Here is a 16,489-nt window from a genome sequence, read left to right on the forward strand (position 1 = left end):
TTGTTTTTTTTGGTCCCCCAACCCCTAGCCGTTTCTTTTTTTTCCTGCAGTTATTTCCTCTTGCTTTTCTACTTTCTTTATAAATTGATTATCTTATCCTGGCTATTTTCCATCTCTCTTTTTTGTTTGTTTGTTTGTTTGTTTTTTCAAGACAGGGTTTCTCTGTGTAGCCTTGACTGCCCTAGACTCGCTTTATAGATCAGGCTGGCCTCAAACTCAAGAGATCCGTCTGCCTCTGCCTCCCAAGGGCTGGGATCACAGGTGTGTGTCAACAAGCCCAGCTGAAACCATGTCTCTAAATAAACAAACAAATCTCTGGATTCATATAATGCCAATGCAGGAAAATATACATAAACTGTCCAACAGTTCAAAGTGGTTGAATTATCAAAAGTCAGAGCCAGGAGCTGGGAGGATAGTTCAATGGTTAAGCACTTGCACGGCGGGCTCTAAGCCTAGGTTTGATCGCCGGAATTGAAAATACTTGAAAGTCAAATTTGGTTTTTTAAAACAGGGTTCTCTGTGCAGCACTGGCTGTCCTGGACTGTCTTTGTAGACCAGGCTGGCCCAAACTCACAGAGATCTGCCGGCCTCTGCCTCTCTGCCTGCCTCCTGGGATTGAAGGCATGCGCCGCCACCACCAGCCAGCTTAAAGTCAAATGTGTTAACTATTTTCTAAATGTACATGGTGTTTTATCTGGATGTATATCTATTTGAGGGTGTCAGGTCCCCTGGAACTGGAGTTACAGACACTTGTCAGCCACAGTGTGGGTACTGGGACCTCTGGAAGAGCAGTCAGTGCTCTTAACAACTGAGCCATCTCTCTAGTCACTTGTTAAATTGTTTTTGGTTTGGTTTGGTTTTATTGGGTTAGTTGTTTTTTGTTGTTTGTTTGTTTGTTTGGTGTGTGACATTACTGGCCAGCTTGTTAAACTGTTTTAAAGATTTTATTTATGGTCCAGGCATGACGGCACCTTTGATCCCAGCACTGGGGAGGCAGACAGGCAGATCTCTGTGTGGTCTACAGAGCAAGTTCTAGGACAGCCAGAGGTACACAGAGAAACCCTGTCTCAAAAACAAATTAAGATTCTATTTATTACTTTTTAATACATATGTGTGAGTGCCTGCGTGAGTCTATATGCACATGTATGCTGGAGTCCTCAGAGGCCAGCAGAGAGCATTAAATACCCTGGAACTAAGTTTCAGACAGTCGAAAGCTCCCCTGAGGGTGCTGGGAACCAGACCCAGGTCCTCTGGAAGTGCTGTTAACTACTCAGCCATTGCTGCAGCCCAAGATTTGTTCAATTCCAAAGGCTCTGTTCTCTGTATTTTACAACTGCCATACTCCCAACCTGATACCTCTGCCTTTACAACACTTACGTGCCAAAACCTTCAGACTCAGAAGAAGTCACCAATCTCTGCTAACAGTAAAATGTGCAAGGTAGGCATGGTACCGTATGCCCACTATGCCAGCACTTGAGACGTGGAAGTCCGTAAGAAGCTTGAGGCAAGCCTGGGATACCTTGACTCAGATTTAAATCCTCAGCAAATTATCAAGGTCTAGCCAATGTTAAGCACATTTTTTTTTTTTTTTACCTCTTTGACTCAGGTGGCTGTCTCTTCTTTATCATTCCACGGAGCCTTGCAGCTGACTGAAAAGCACACAGAATATATATATATATATGCACATAAAAATGCTATCATATAACTACACTGTTTATCCATTAAAATATTAAGTATCTGCTACCTCTTATCTAGATTTAGGAAATACAAATTTTTATGATGTGATACTTACTCTCTGTAGCCGATAAATACATCAATAATAAAAGCAAGTATGTCACACCATCTAATATACTGGCATTCTGGTACCTTGAGCCAAGCAAGCTGTTTACCAGTTTATATGATTAAAGACAGTATTTAATCAAACATACTATTACAGGGCAGGCAGCACGGCTCAGTAGCACAGCGTTTGCCCCGCCTGCACCGGCTTGGTATCATTCACAACACTGTAAAAAGAACTTGAAAAAAACTAATAAGCAAAGTGAGGTGGCTCACACCTCTCTATACTCCCAACATTCAGGAGGCTCAAGTAAGACAAATGTGATAAGTTCAAGACCAGCCTGGCTACATGGCAAGATTGCCTCAAAAAACAAAACAAAACAAAACAAAACAAAACAAAACAAAACAAAGAACGAGCCAGTGAAATGGCTTCATCCATAAAAACATTTGCCAAGCCTGGTGACCTGAGGTCAGTCTCCGGGACCCATACGGGTACAGGATGGAACTGACTTCTGGCTCACAGAAGTGTCTTACCAGGACATACAAAGAAAAACAAGCAGCTGAGCGTGGTGGTGCATGCCTTTAAGCCCAGCACTCAGGAGGCAGGGGCAGACATGTCTGTAAATTCAAAACCAGCCCGGTCTACACGGTGAGTTCCAGGGAGACTGTCCCAAAGGAGGAGGAAGAGGACAATGACCACAAACCTACCGACCTTATGTCAAACGTTGCTTGAATTTTGCCTTCCCTCATTTGACACTATGGAAAATTATCTAGTTACCTCATCTTGGTTTTCATTACAAACCTCATACATACCTCTGATAACTGAAGGGAGGCAAAAAAGTTTGCATTTTCTCTGATGTTCTTCAATCTCTTCCTCTCATAAGGTGACAATGTTGAAAAGTCATCCTAGAAAATGCATTCCCCCCCCCCAAAAAAAACAAAATCTGTTACTTCACACATTAATAGCAAGAGCAACACACAAAAGCAGATACTTCATTCTCTGCCCAGACACCTCCCTTCACAGCGCACACAGACGCTGATTATTTCATATCATCTTAACAGACAGCCCATAATCTTTGCTGGACTGGATAGTAAGAGAATCTGAGTTTGGGACAACTGTATGGCTTTCCAGTTAAAAAACAAGTAGCCTGCCTGGCATGGTGACATGCACCTTCGGTCCTAGCACTTGAGGCAGAGGCCGACAGCTCTCTGAGTTGGAGACCAAGTCTACACTGTGAGTTCCAGGACAGCTAGGGCCTATGTCTCAAGGAAAAAAATAAATAAATAAAGGTAACCTAATATGCCGTGTCCTTATGGCAAACTATTCCCTAGCAAACAAAAGTTACTTTTACAGTAAATTAAACACACCCAAGTAAATAAATACATGCCTGGATGGCAAAGACAGGATTCCTGGGGCTCAGTGGCAGCCAGTGTAGACATCAGTGAGCTCCACGTTCAGTGAGACCTTGTCTCGAAAAGTAAGGTGAAGGGCTATAGGGAGAGCCACGCAATGTTAGCTTCTGACCCCCACACAAAGATACACGGAACCTGGACACACATATGTATAAACCACACACAAAACATTCTGAGCTAGCTGGGCTTTTTTGGTTATTTTTTTTTATTTTTATTTTTTAGGATTTATTGATTGATTATGTGTACAATGTTGTGTCTGCATGTACGCCTGCAGGGCGGAAGAGGGCACCCTGTGAGCCACCATGTGGGTGCTGGGAATTGAACTCAGGACCTCTGGGAGAGCAGCGAGTGCTCTTAACCTCTGAGCCATCTCTCCAGCCTTCTGACCGCAATTCCTCAGGAAGAAAAGGTAGTGGGATTGTGAGCTAGAGGCCAACACGGGCTAAAACAGAGCTCACTTTATCTAGAACTTTGCTTGTCTAGAACAAAGTCTTGGGTTCAGTCCCATGCACTGCAAAAAGCTAAGCATAATCTTAGCACTTGGGAAGTAGAGACAAGAAGACCGGAGGTTCATAGTTACTCTCAGTCATATACCAGATTCAAGCCCAGCCTAGGATATGAGACCCTGTCTCCAGAAACAAGAAATGGAGACATTTCTACAGAAAGATTAGGTCCTAGGAAGATTAGCTCAGTGGGAAAGGCAAGTATTTAGCACATTCAAGGCCCTGGATCCAATCCAAACACCACAGGAAAGCCAGGCATAGTGACACACGCCTGAGATCCTGGTAAGAGAATCAGGAGTTCAAAGTCAGCTTGGGCTTCATGAAACTTTTTCTCAAAATCCAAAATCAGGAGGGCTAGATAGCTCAGCAGTCAAAACAAAAGCACCTGCCACCAAGCCTGGTGACCCGAGTTCAGTTCCTGGGACCCAGATGGTGGAAGGGAAACCATCTCCAGCAAGCTGTGCTCTGACCACACACAGACCACGGCAAGCATGTACAGCTGCTCCACCCACCTTCCCCTCCACAAACAAATTACTTAATCAATGTGAAGATTTTAAGCACCGATGTCTAAGCTATCCTTAAGATCTAGTCTAACTAGATCGGGGTTCAGTCTGAGGATTGAGGGGTTTACTATCGTTATTATCACATCTTTAAATGCATTTATTGTGTGTATGCATGTGTTTGGGTGTGCACATCGGAAGGTCAGAATTCAGCTTGACAGAGTCCTGGTTATCACCTTAGCAAATAGTACCCTTCACTGGGCCAAATTTTTAAAGGACATGGGAAGCGGGAATGACAAGCAGCACCGTGCTAGCTGCCTTGTTTTTGTAAACATCTGTGCTTAAAAATAGAATCACAAACCAGGTGCAGCGGCGCACACCTGTGATCCCAGCACTCAGGAGGCAGAGGCAGGTGGATCTCTGACTTCGAGGCCAGCCTGGTCTACAGAGCAAGTCCAGGCCAGGCGAGGCTACACAGGGAAACCCTGTCTCAAAAAGCCAAAAGATAAAAAATTAGAATTCTGTGAGGAGCTGAGTAGTGGTGGATGCCTTTGATCCTAGGAGAGGCAGGTGGATCTCGGAGTTTGAGAACTGAGTTCCAGGACAGCCAGCACGACACAGAGAAACCCTGTCTCAAGAAAACGAAAACAAAATCGAATTATGTATGTATGTACGTACACATACGTACGTACGTACGTACACACACACACACACACACACACACACGTGTGGGATTGTCTTACTTAACACATATGAGCACTTATTGCTTTGGCCATAATAAATAATCTTCTCAAAGTGAAACTGGAATGTTTGTATTTGTCATCACCTTGTCTGGTTTTGTTGAGACACAGTTTCTTTTTAATATGTATATATACATTATTTTTATTTTATGTTCATTAGTGTTTTACCTATATGTGTGTCTGTGTGATGGTGTCAGAGTCCTGAAAATGGAGTTACAGACAAGTGTGAGCTGCCATGTGGGTGCTGGAAATTGAACCTGGGTCCTCCAGAAAAACAGTGTTTTTACCCGCTGAGCCTTCCCTCCTGCCCAAGACAGGGTTTCAGGAATCCCAGGCTGGGCTTGAACCTGGTGTATGGCCAAGAATGACCTTTAACTTTGGATCCTCCTGCCTACCAAGCCTAACTGAGCCCCCACAGGTAGAAGGCAAACCAGCTCCCATAAGTTGTCCTCTGGCCTCACTGCTCTTGCAGAGGACCTGAGTTGGGACCTCAACACCCTTGCCAGGAGGTTCTTGGGGCTCTCTAGCTCCAGGAAATCTCAAGTCATCTAGCCTCCTAGAGCGCATGCCCCACCCCTACACTCACCTATTCACATAATTAAAGAGTGTAAGATGAAGCTGGAGAGAGGTCACGGTGAGAGAGATCACTTGCTGCTAATGCAGAAGTCCTGAGTTCAGTACTTGGCCTCTACATGGTGGCTCAACCTATGTGTACAACAATTCCAGAGGCCCTGAGCATCCTCTTCTGACTTCCACAAGCACCAAGCACGCACGTGGTGCACATACATACATGCATGCAGGCAAAACACTCACAACGTTAACAGTAAAATCCATCTAAAAGGAAAAAAACTTAATCTGTATCACTGTCGCTAAGATTCTTTTCCTAGGAGAGCATAAGCAACATCTCTTGGGGGATGAGCTTGTACACTACGAACTCAGATGCTGAATTCTGTGCTTGGAGATCTGGTTGCAGTCCTGACATGAGCACCGTCATAAACGTTGAAGTATTTCCTGTCTCAAGGTTGTGGGAACACTGCTTCCCAATTAACCCTGAATAGTTAATAAAAAAGCTAATCAGCTATTCAGAGAGGAGAGGAGGCAGGACTTCAGAGGCCAGTCAACTGCCTCGGAGGAGGGAGAAAAGGAAGGTTGAGGAGGAGGCTGCCATGAGGACAGAGAGATCCTGCAGAGGGCCAAGGCGAGACTGAGAGGACAAGCAGAAGGCCATGTGGCTGGGAAGTAGGCATACTAGCATAAGAGATGAACCCCTGCCCAGCTGTGGCGCTCTAAAGCTTATTAATGAATCTAATAGCTCTGTGCCAATCATTTGGGAGCCAGAATGAGTAACAGGAAAAAAAAAAAAAAAAGGTTTTCTATTATTTTACAAACATTTACCCAAATCCCACCACAGTTCACTCTGGGGAGCAGTGAGCTTACTGAGCTTCCTTCCAGGGGGGGGGGGGGGGGGGGGGAGTTACTGACAGGAGTGTGTGCTCCCCTGCCTTTACCCAGCAGGTAGGACCCTCCCAGAAGCCTCGCAGGTAAGGCTGCACACAGCAGGCGACTGGAAGGGGCTGTGACTAAAGAGCCAGCAGGGCCAGCTGGGAGTCTCTCTTTCAGGCAGGCGCAGCTGAATGCTTCAGAGTGAGAGCAGCCTGGCTCTAAGGATGGTCTTGTACAACTAAAGTTAAAAGTATCTGAGGACTAGACATGACTTAGTGGGTATAGCGGTGGCTACGGAAGCATGAGGACCTCGGTTCAGACCCCAGCACCACACAGTCAGGCACGACAGCACAGTCCTTAACACGCCCCCCACCCACCCAGGTGGACAGTGGAGACTCGCAGACCCCGGGGAGGCTCACTGGCCAGCCAGGCTAACCAAGCAGCTGAGTTTTAGGTTCAGCAAGAGATTCTGTCTTCAAAATAAATAAATACAAAGAGGTTATGCAGCGAAGACATCCTCTGGCCCCCACACACAACCACGTGGTGAGAGCACCTTCACACATATGCACAGCACAGGGACACACACAGGTGAGTTATTAGGTCACAAAACTAGAAAGGGGATCATGAGAGGAGAGAAAAACATCTTTCAGGAGATGGTAAATAAGCCGGGCATGGTGGCACACACCTTTAATCCCAGCACTCACGGAGGCAGAGGCAGGCAGATCCCTGCGAGTTTAAGGCCAGCCTGGTCTACAAAACGAGTCCAGGACAACTAAGGCTACACAGAGAAACCCTGTCTTGAAAAGAGAGAGGGAGAGAGAGAGAGAGACTAGCCAGGATAATGGAATCAAGTCAATGAGAACGCAGAGAAGCAGAGCGAAAGTAACTGCCAAAAAAAAAAAAAAAAAAAGAAACAGCTGTGTCGGGGCAGACATGAGGGAGAATAGGAGAGGGGAATGAGGACGATGTATAAGAACTATGTACGACGATATGAACGCTAAAACCCGTTACTACATAGTCTAACCTGAACTTTTTAAAAATTATTTTTCTTTTCTATTTTTTAAACTAGGCTGCAGGATGGCCTAGCAGTTAGGGACACTGCACTTGCTACTCTTCCAGAGGCCATCAGCTTAGTTTGCAAGCATCCACACAGAGCAGCTCGGAACTCCAGCTCCGGGAGACCTCACACCTTCCGGGATCCTCAGACACCAGCACCCATGGCCTACATGCGCGCAGGTACACGAGTAGAAATTTTAAAGTAAGTGAACTCACATGAAGTGGTTTCTATGCTGGCTCTCACAAAATACCACCTTCACCCCTTGGAGGGGGCACTTTAAAGAGAGAGGCTCACTCTTTAGCCCAGGCTAGCTTCCCATTCCTCCTGTGTCAGCTTCCTGGAATGCTGGAATGTGCGTACAGGACGGCCAAGGCTACACAGGGAAACCCTGTCACAGAAAAACCAAAACCAGACCACAAGGCCAGCACTGCGCCTGCGCAGACAGGACACACCTTCCTCCCAAGGGTCCTGCTGTGGGCTGGATGACCCCGCCCTCTCCCCACGAGCGACACGGACACCCGTGGGATTCTTTGTTTTCAGCGGGTTCGTAAGTATGTTTTTCCCGGGGCCCATTGTGACTGTGGCTTCCCGGAAGGAGCCGAACCGGAAGTAGCGTGGCCGCGCACGAGATTCCACGGTAAATAAAGCCCTGTCCTGGGAGGGGGGAAAAAAAAACCAGTAGTAGACGTGCAAGTCTACCGTCCCAAGACACCGCAACAACAGAGAGAAAGAAAAATCATAATCTAACCTCGAGAAAACACTAGGCATCTCGGATTGCGAGACATTATCCAGAATAATGGTGCAGGGTCTTCCAAGTGTTCAGGACAGGCTGAGGAACTGTCACAGATCAGTTTCTCCTTAACATGAGGATGAACTAAGTGACAAACACTAATTGCTTACACGTCTGTTCTGGAGACCCACGGCCAGGCCAGCCTGAAACTGGTGATCCTCTTGCCTCAGCCTCCCGAGTTAGTCTCTCATTTGCAGCTTTTCTGTAACTTGGGGTTACTGAAAACTTTTTAAAATGTCACCTGCAGCCAGGGTGTGGTGACACACACTTATAATCCCAACACGTAGGAGGAAGAGGCAGGAAAATCAGTTTCAGAGTCGTCCTCAGCTAAACCAGAGTGTGGGTGTTTGCCTGTTTGTTTTTGAGATGTCCTGGCCTCAAACACACAAAGACCCACCTGCCTACTGAGTAATGAGGTAATATGTACCACCTTACCCACCCCAAGGAGCTTGAGGCCAGCCTGTGCTGAGACCTAGCTCCAATTTTTTTGATGTTGTTTTGTTTTTGTTTTCAAAACAAGGTTTCTCTATGTAACCCTTACTGTTCTGGAACTCTGTAGATCAGGCTGACCTCGAACTCATAGATTCACCTACCTCTATCTCCCAAGTGCTAAAATGAAAGGTGTTGCCCACCACCACCCAGCTCTAAAAAAAAAAAAATTTAATTTTAAAAAACAAACAAACAAAAACATAATAGGCATGGTAGCTTTAGTTCTAGCCCTCAAGGAGGTGGATCCCAGAGTTTAAGGCCAGCCTAGTCTACAGAGTGAGTTCCAGGATATCCAGGGCTACACAGAGAAACCCTGAGTTGAAAAACAAAAATAAATAAATAATAATAAACAAAAACAAAAACTAGGAACTAAAACTGTAGTTCTGTTGGTGGAGTGTTCACGTGGTATGAGCCCTGGGCTCAACGCTCAGACAACATAAGCCAGGTGTGAGCTCAGCCGAAGGAGATAGGCCAGAGGACCAGAGTATGCTGGAGAGACGCCTCAGCAACTAAACATCATCCTTGGCTTCAAAAAGGGGCTGAGGGGCTAGAAAAAAAAAAAAATGGCTCAGCAGTTAAAACCATTGGCTGCTCTTCCACAGGACCCAGGTTCAAATCCCAGCACTCACATGGCAGCTCACAACTGTCTCTAACTCCAGTTCCAGAGAACCCAACACCCACACACAGACACATATGCAAGCAAAACACCAATGTAACATAAAATAAAACTAAATGATTTCAAAAAAAAAAAAAAAGAGGGGAGGTCTGACTCTGGAATAATACCTAAGACCTGCCTCTAAAATAAATAAATAGATAAATACTCAGCTGCTGAGAAGGTCTTTTTATTGCATTCATTTATTTGTGTGTATGTGTGTGTGCATACATGTGGAAGTCTCAGGGTATAACTTTCAGGAGTCAGCTCTCTTTCCCAATTGTAAGCCCTGGGGAGCAAACTCACCCTCAGCCCCCTGAGCAGTATCACCAGCCACGGAGAAATTTTTTCTGAGGTTGAGGTTTTTTGTTTTTTTCAATCTCACTTGTAGCGCTGGCTGGTCTAGGGTTCACTATGTAGACCAGACCAACACTGAACTTGCATCGGTCTTCCTCCTTCTATCTTGAAAGTGCAGGGACCTGAGGGCTGGAGAGATGGCTCAGGGGTTAAGAGCACTGGTTCTTCTTCCAGAGGTCCTGAGTTCAATTCTCAGTAACCACATGGTAGCTTACAACCATCAAACCAAACTTCGGATCATTTTTATTGGTTTTAGGGTTTGTTTGTTTTTTTTTATTTTGTTACCTGATGCCTCTCATTTGCTAGGCAAGCATTCCACAGCTGAGCTATTTATCCCCCGGCCCAAGAAATTCCTTATAAAGTGATGCATGGGGCCAAGAGAATCTCAGAAGTTTGAGAATAGCCTGGGCTACACAGTGAGTTCCAGGCTAGCCTGAGCTACTAAATGAAGTCCTGCTGGAAGAATGGCAAGAAGAGAGAAGAGGTGGCCAATTCTTTATAAGGTGAAATATTTAATAGAATGTAGAAAGGCTGGAAAACGAAAGTCACAAATTTTTGTAGAGGGATTTTTAATCCAGCAACATGTCTACTCTGGCTGGAATGCAGACATACCCTCAGTATACACCTTTAATGCCAAACAATAAAGATAAAGTCAGTTTGTAGAAGGAAGCACCCATGTTTGAAAGTGATATCTCATTGAGAGGCAGACAAAATGACAAATCAGAGAAAGATATGACAGAATTAGTCAGAGATAGGAAATGCCCAACTCTCACCAGAAGAGACAGGAAAAAGAGGACTTAAGAGAGCAGCACTGAGGGAGAAAAGGAGGAAGCAGTTTTATCACAACAGTTTACAGAGACAGGTTGCAGAGAGAGAACAAGCCAGAGAAAGAACAGGAATCAGAAGACTAGAATAGATTCCCAAAGTTAGTATGAGGCCAAGCAGAGCAATTCAGTCAGAAGCTAAGAAAAGCCAGTTGGAATCAGCCAGCTTGGCCGAGGAGTTTGAACCAGCCAGAGTTCAGGAAGAGCTAAAAAAGAGTGAGCTTATTCAGCAGTAAATCTCAGAGGCTGAAAACATTCTAAGCCTAGGGTAGATTGTACGGAGGCTAGAAGATTCCAGGACTAGGCCTGGCTTAGCAGACGGAGGCAGTAAGCCTCAAGCTGACAACTACTCAAGTGAATAAAAGTTACTTTAACAAATTTTCCCAGAAAATAAAACAAAATTCTATACTTGCAGTCCAAGGCAATTCTAGATAATATGAGGGAAGGGAAGAAGCTGAAGACTAAATTCTTCTAAAGCATGGCAAAGCCTTAGTCACCCTACTCCAGATGCTCAGAGCTTGTATAACACGCATAACCTTAGGTTTAATCCCCCAAACAATAAAAAATAAAAATAAAAATAAAAATAGCGCTGCTCATGAAAAGGGAAGAAACTAGTGAACTGTATGATTACAATGTTATCTTAGCCTGGCCCAGTGGTTCAGGGCTGTAATCCCAGCTAATACAGACACACAAAACGATCAAGAGTTCTGTAGCCAACCTGGGCAACTTAGTAAGACCCTGCCTCAAAACAGAAAGTGAAAAAGGGGGCTGGAAGCCCGTCAGTAGTACAGTGCTTTCCCTAGCACTGGGAGCCTCTAGGTGCTGTTCCGAGCACCACAAAAAAAGATAAATAAATGCAGCATCTTACACTTTGTCTTTTTTTTTTTTAATTATTTTAGGCGTTCATAACACTGCTTAAACATCTCTACTGCTGTAGTTTTTTGCTCATTACACTTAAGCAAAAAGCAGCTTTTTGTTAAGCTCATATATCCATCAGTCTTAGTTTAAGACATAATCTAATCCAACAGTTCTTAAAGCACAGTCCCAGACCAAAAGTATTGCTGCCTGTTAAGCAATTATAAAAGGGTGGGGTATGCCTTTAATCCCATCACTCAGGAAGCAGAGGCAGGCGGATCTCCATGAATTCAAGGCCACCCTGGTCTACACAGTGAGTTCAGGGTTACACAGAGAAACCATGTCTCAAAAAATCAAAAAAAGAAGAAACTATTGCAACAACCAGGTGAGGTGGTATAGGCTTTTAATTCCAGCACTTGGGAGGAAGAGTCCAGTCCCATCACAAAGCAAGTTCCAGGCCAGCCTTTGCTCCATAGTAAAACCTGATCTCATAAAAATCTTTTTAATTAATTTTCCAGCCAGACATGGTGGCATACACCTGTGATCCCAACATTTACAAGACTTTTCAAGAAGACTGCAAGTTGGAGGCTAACCTGGGCTACGTAACAAGATCCTGTCTCAAAAAAGGCACTTGCCTTTAATCCCAGCACTCAGGAGGCAGAGGCAGGTGGATCTCTTGAGCTTGAAGCCAGCCTGGTCTACAGAGCGAATTCCAGGACAGCCAGGGCTACACAGAGAAACCCTGTCTTGAAAAAAAAACAAAACAAAAACAAACAAACAAACAAAGGCTCTCAAGACAACTCATCAGGTAAAGGTGCCTGCGTCATACCTGAGAATCTGATTTTGCTTCCTCTGAGCTCCACACTGGTGCCAGGGCACATCCATGCACACAGCCCCGTGTGCAGACACACACAAGCATATACATATACAAGACTTTTATTTTAAATTTACAATAGATGATAAAAACATTTTGCTGGCGGTTCCTTACCGAGTTAGCTTTCAGAACTGAGAGGAGAAGTACAAATCAGGTCTTACCAGGCCTGGGGCGCTGTCCTCGTCGCTGCTGTGCACGTCCGCACCAAGAGGCCCTGAGTCTGACGTGCTCCTGTGCTCCAGCTTGGTACTCTGAGGATAAGCTTCCGAGGACAGTTTCAGCAGACCGGATTCTGCCTTGGAGGATAAGGCCTTCATCTTTGGAGTTAAAACGGTTCTGCAAGCTTTCTTCAGGCTGGTCTTCTTACACACTGCATTACTAGAACTCTTTTCCACCGGGGATTCGGACAACTTAAATAGGCCTAGCTTGGAATTGCTGAGCGAAAATGGGGAAAGATAAACCTTAGCTGTTTTCCCTAAAGTTGTAGTCTGTATTGGTCTCAAAGAAGTATAAGCAATATTTTCATTTTCTTTATATTCGTTCACCTATTTGGGGCAATAAAGGAAAAAAGTGTTAGGAATACCAGATCCTATGTTCTTCCTTACAAGACACTAAGCAGATCTTTGTAAATAAATCTGACTCCTCCTTCATAGCAACACGATTCACAATGATAGCCTGTTGGTAAACTTTTTCCCTCCTCCAAAATCTGAATACTTAACTGAATAAAATTACTGAAGGCAAATTTGTTCTACCTAAGTCTGTAACTGAGGTGAGCACGCCAAAGGTCAGATTCAGGTTAGCTGTAATTGCTTAAAGCTGACAGTAACTCCTGCAAAGCAAAGGCAGGGAGCCAGGGGGAAAAAGTCCCAAGTCAACCCTACAGGTTTGAGGTTGTTTTTTGTTTTGGCGGGGAGGAGAACCTCACTACCCAGCACTGGCTGGCCTAGAACTCACTATGCAGACCAGGCTGGCCTCGAACTCAGAGAGTTCTACCTGCTTCCGCCTCCAGAGTGATGCGATTAAAGGCGAATCTACTTCTGGAGTTACTCCTGGAGCTGGTAGGAAATTTTCCTCAACGCTTAAGGACCTAATCTTCTTTAAAGAAAAACAAATGGGCAGGGCCCACGGCTTTTCTTTGGCGCCAGGTGCCAGCGTCTAGCAGACCCCTCCCAGGCCGAGTCGGGTCTCACCTGCACCTGGGCACACTGTTGGCCCGCCTCGGCCTCGGCGCAGGCCCCAGACATCTTTCTGCCTCTGAGCTGCGGAGCTCTTCGGCCGGAACCAAGGGGAAGATTAGACCGGCCCTCGCGTGATGTGGGCGGGCCTGTGGGAGGCGCCTCCGCGGCCCCCAAGGAAGACCGGCCTGGACTACCTGGGCCAAAAGCCCTTTTTTGTGTATGTGGGTTTACTGTTTCTAGGTTTAACAGCCTCGGCTGTGCTGGAATTCACCTTGCCGAAGCAGGGTGTCCTCGAACTCACAGAGATCCTCCTGCCTCTGCCTCTCAAAAGCTGGGATCAAAGACTACGCCGGAAGACTACGCCGGGTGCCGTCCGCCTTTTGGGCGCCTTTTTTGTTCTGAATCCCTCGCGGCCGTCCACCCGTCTGCACAAACCTGCAGCTGACCTTTTGAGTTGGTCTAGTTTACCCACAAGCTCTCAGGATCCGCCTGTGTCCACCCCTTCAATGCCGGGGCTTTTCCCGGAACTCCCTCAAGCTTGCCAGGTCAATGCTCTTACCCAGTGAGCCAGCTACCCGGCTGTGTTCTGGGTTTTGGTTTTTTGTTTTTGTTTGTTTTTAGTGCAGCATCTCTTTATATAGTGCCTCGTAATTCTACTGCCTCAGCTTCCCGATTGTAGGATCCAGGGCCTTAATCAACACTTACATTGGGTCCTGTAATGTTAAGGACACTGCTTGGGGTTGGGGATTTAGCTCACCAGGCCCCGCATTCGGTCCTCAGCTCTGGGGGATGGGGGAAGGGGCGAGACCACCGCACACACCCCCTAAAAAAGAAAACTGGCTCTTTAGTTAGAAAAACTCCATACTGCTGCTTTGTAGCATGACTCTGGAAAAGATCTACAATGCCATATTGGAAGATAAATACGCAGAGCCTAGGAAAAAAATCTGCAAAGTGTTTGCTTTGGGACCTGTGTTTGATTCCCCAGCACCCAAATTAAAAAGACGGGGTTATAATCCCAGCAGAGGCAAACAAGACAAGCGCAGTTCCGCGGCTCCTATGGCTATACAGAGCCCCAGGTACCGGAGACACTGTCTCGAAAACGTGGAAGATGAATGACCCAATAAAGCCTAGTAACTTTATTCCCAGAGCCCACATAAAGGTGAATTCTCATTGTTGTCCTCTGAGCTTCCTATGTGAGCCAAGGCACACACACATCAATAATAGTAATAATTTTATAAAGGTGGACAGATCCTGAGGAAGGACCTCCAAGACTGGCCTCTGACCTCCACGGGCATGCATGTAGACAAATGCACAACCCTTTCTCCTTTTCCCACACCGCACACACACCAACTCAACACTCAGCCTTTACTTCTGCCCTCTTTCTTGCAATACCGCTACCAGAAAATTACACCTCACCATCCTGTACTTTTTAAAATCTTAAGGGGAGCAGCTAAGCATGATGACCCATGCCTGTCATCAGACTCAAGAGGTAGAGACAGATGGATCAGATTTCAAAGTTGTCCTCAGCCAACTAGGCAGTTCAAGGGAGGCGGGAATTACGTGAACCCCTGTCACAAAAACGGGGGGGGGGGGATAAAGAAAAAAGCATTTTGTGTTCCTTGTTTTCTAGGCACTGATAATGCTGGTGTATACTGCACACAACTATCTGTCCACCTGTTTTTAACTAATGAAGAATTACAGATGGCCAGCGTTAACAACAGCCCTCAAATCCATCCTCCTCAGCACTGGTGTCACAGAGACTACAGCAAGTGGCGATCCAGTCAGTCTGGGCTACGGTCACAAAGACCTTGGCTTCTATCCCTGGCACCACATAAAACCAAGCGGGTGACCCACACCTGTAATCTCAGCTGTAGGCAGTTGAATGAAGGACACCAGAACTTCCAGCTCATCCTCAGTTACTTTAAGAGTTACAGGGCAGGTTGGGGTACATAAAACGCTGTTTCAAGCTTAAAATAAGATAAAAAGAAGAGGAAGAAGAGGCAGGTGCAGCAGCAGAAGCTGAAAGCCTCAGATTCTGGGCATTACCAAATAAGATTTCCATACACTGTCTTTCGTAAAGTCAATGCCTTGTTAAGTCTTTTCCTCGTATTCTCTTGAGTTGACCTGAACGGAAACAATTATCTTTCCATCACATTTACCACCCATGAAATTCCCTACGCCAAGCTAAGCCTCACTCAGAACAAACAACGGCTCTCCTGAACTGCACCTGCAGCTCAGCAACATAAAATTTTAGGCTAATAAGTTCATAATATGAAATTTCTATGTCTAGTGAAGAGGCACACCTATGTAGGATCCCAGCTACTCGGGGAGCATAGGTAAAAAAAACAAAACAACAACAACAAAAAACTTGGAGGCAAAAATAAACAAATTCGCCTGGGCAACACGGCTAAACAGTTTCAAAATTAAAAGAAAAATAAAGCTTTCTGCCCCCTCTCGCCTTTTAAGGCTTTTCTGGTGGTAAGCTTCCCCACTTATCTTAAAGTTTGCCAATTTCCTCTCTTCACCCAGCAAGGACCCAATTTCCAAAAACGAGAGAAATAATTTGGTAATTATATTGACTCAAGGTCCTCTATGATATAGTATTCGCAGAATTTTCACTATGTAGACCAGACTAGCCTCAATCTCAGAGATCCGCTTGCCTCGGCCTTCCGAGTGCTGGAATTAAAGACGTGTGCCCCAACCAACAGATGTCCCCTGAGGGTTTGTTTTTGTTTTTGTTTGTTTCTGAGAATGAGGCAGGGACTCATTCTGTAGCCCAGGCTGGCCTCCAAACGCGGCAATCCTGTCCCGCCCTTCCAGACGCGGGAATTACAAGCGTGACCCATGTAAGCGGCTCCAGCTCTTTTTACACTTCTGAGCTTTTAACAATATGCACAAACAGCCCCTCACAATCTGCTCGGTTTCTTCAAAACATAACAAATGAAACCTTTAATCAGAACCTTCCTGGACCTTACCAAAACCCCAAAGAAGTAACTGCCCGCCAGAAGGAAGTTTCCAAATCTTGAGAAGTTAAAGGC

The 16,489-nt window shown here is 45.6% G+C and overlaps 1 protein-coding gene across 1 annotated transcript in view; it reads right to left on the reverse strand.

Moving 5' to 3' along the window:
• Positions 1-16,486, reverse strand: part of Wdr76 (WD repeat domain 76) — a 37,735-nt gene extending 21,249 nt beyond the window's left edge. The window contains exons 1-4 of the mRNA XM_055624770.1: positions 16,427-16,486; positions 12,435-12,818; positions 2,590-2,682; positions 1,594-1,649 (exon numbers count right to left, since the gene is read on the reverse strand). Of these exons, the coding sequence (XP_055480745.1) occupies positions 1,594-1,649; positions 2,590-2,682; positions 12,435-12,590 (305 nt within the window). The 5' untranslated portion in view covers positions 12,591-12,818; positions 16,427-16,486. The remainder of the gene's footprint in view (positions 1-1,593; positions 1,650-2,589; positions 2,683-12,434; positions 12,819-16,426) is intronic.
• Positions 16,487-16,489: the final 3 nt, after the last annotated feature.

This window comes from Psammomys obesus, unplaced genomic scaffold (genome assembly GCF_907164565.1).
Source record: "Psammomys obesus unplaced genomic scaffold, mPsaObe1.curated_primary_1811, whole genome shotgun sequence".
In the NCBI taxonomy this organism is placed as follows: Eukaryota; Metazoa; Chordata; class Mammalia; order Rodentia; family Muridae; genus Psammomys; species Psammomys obesus.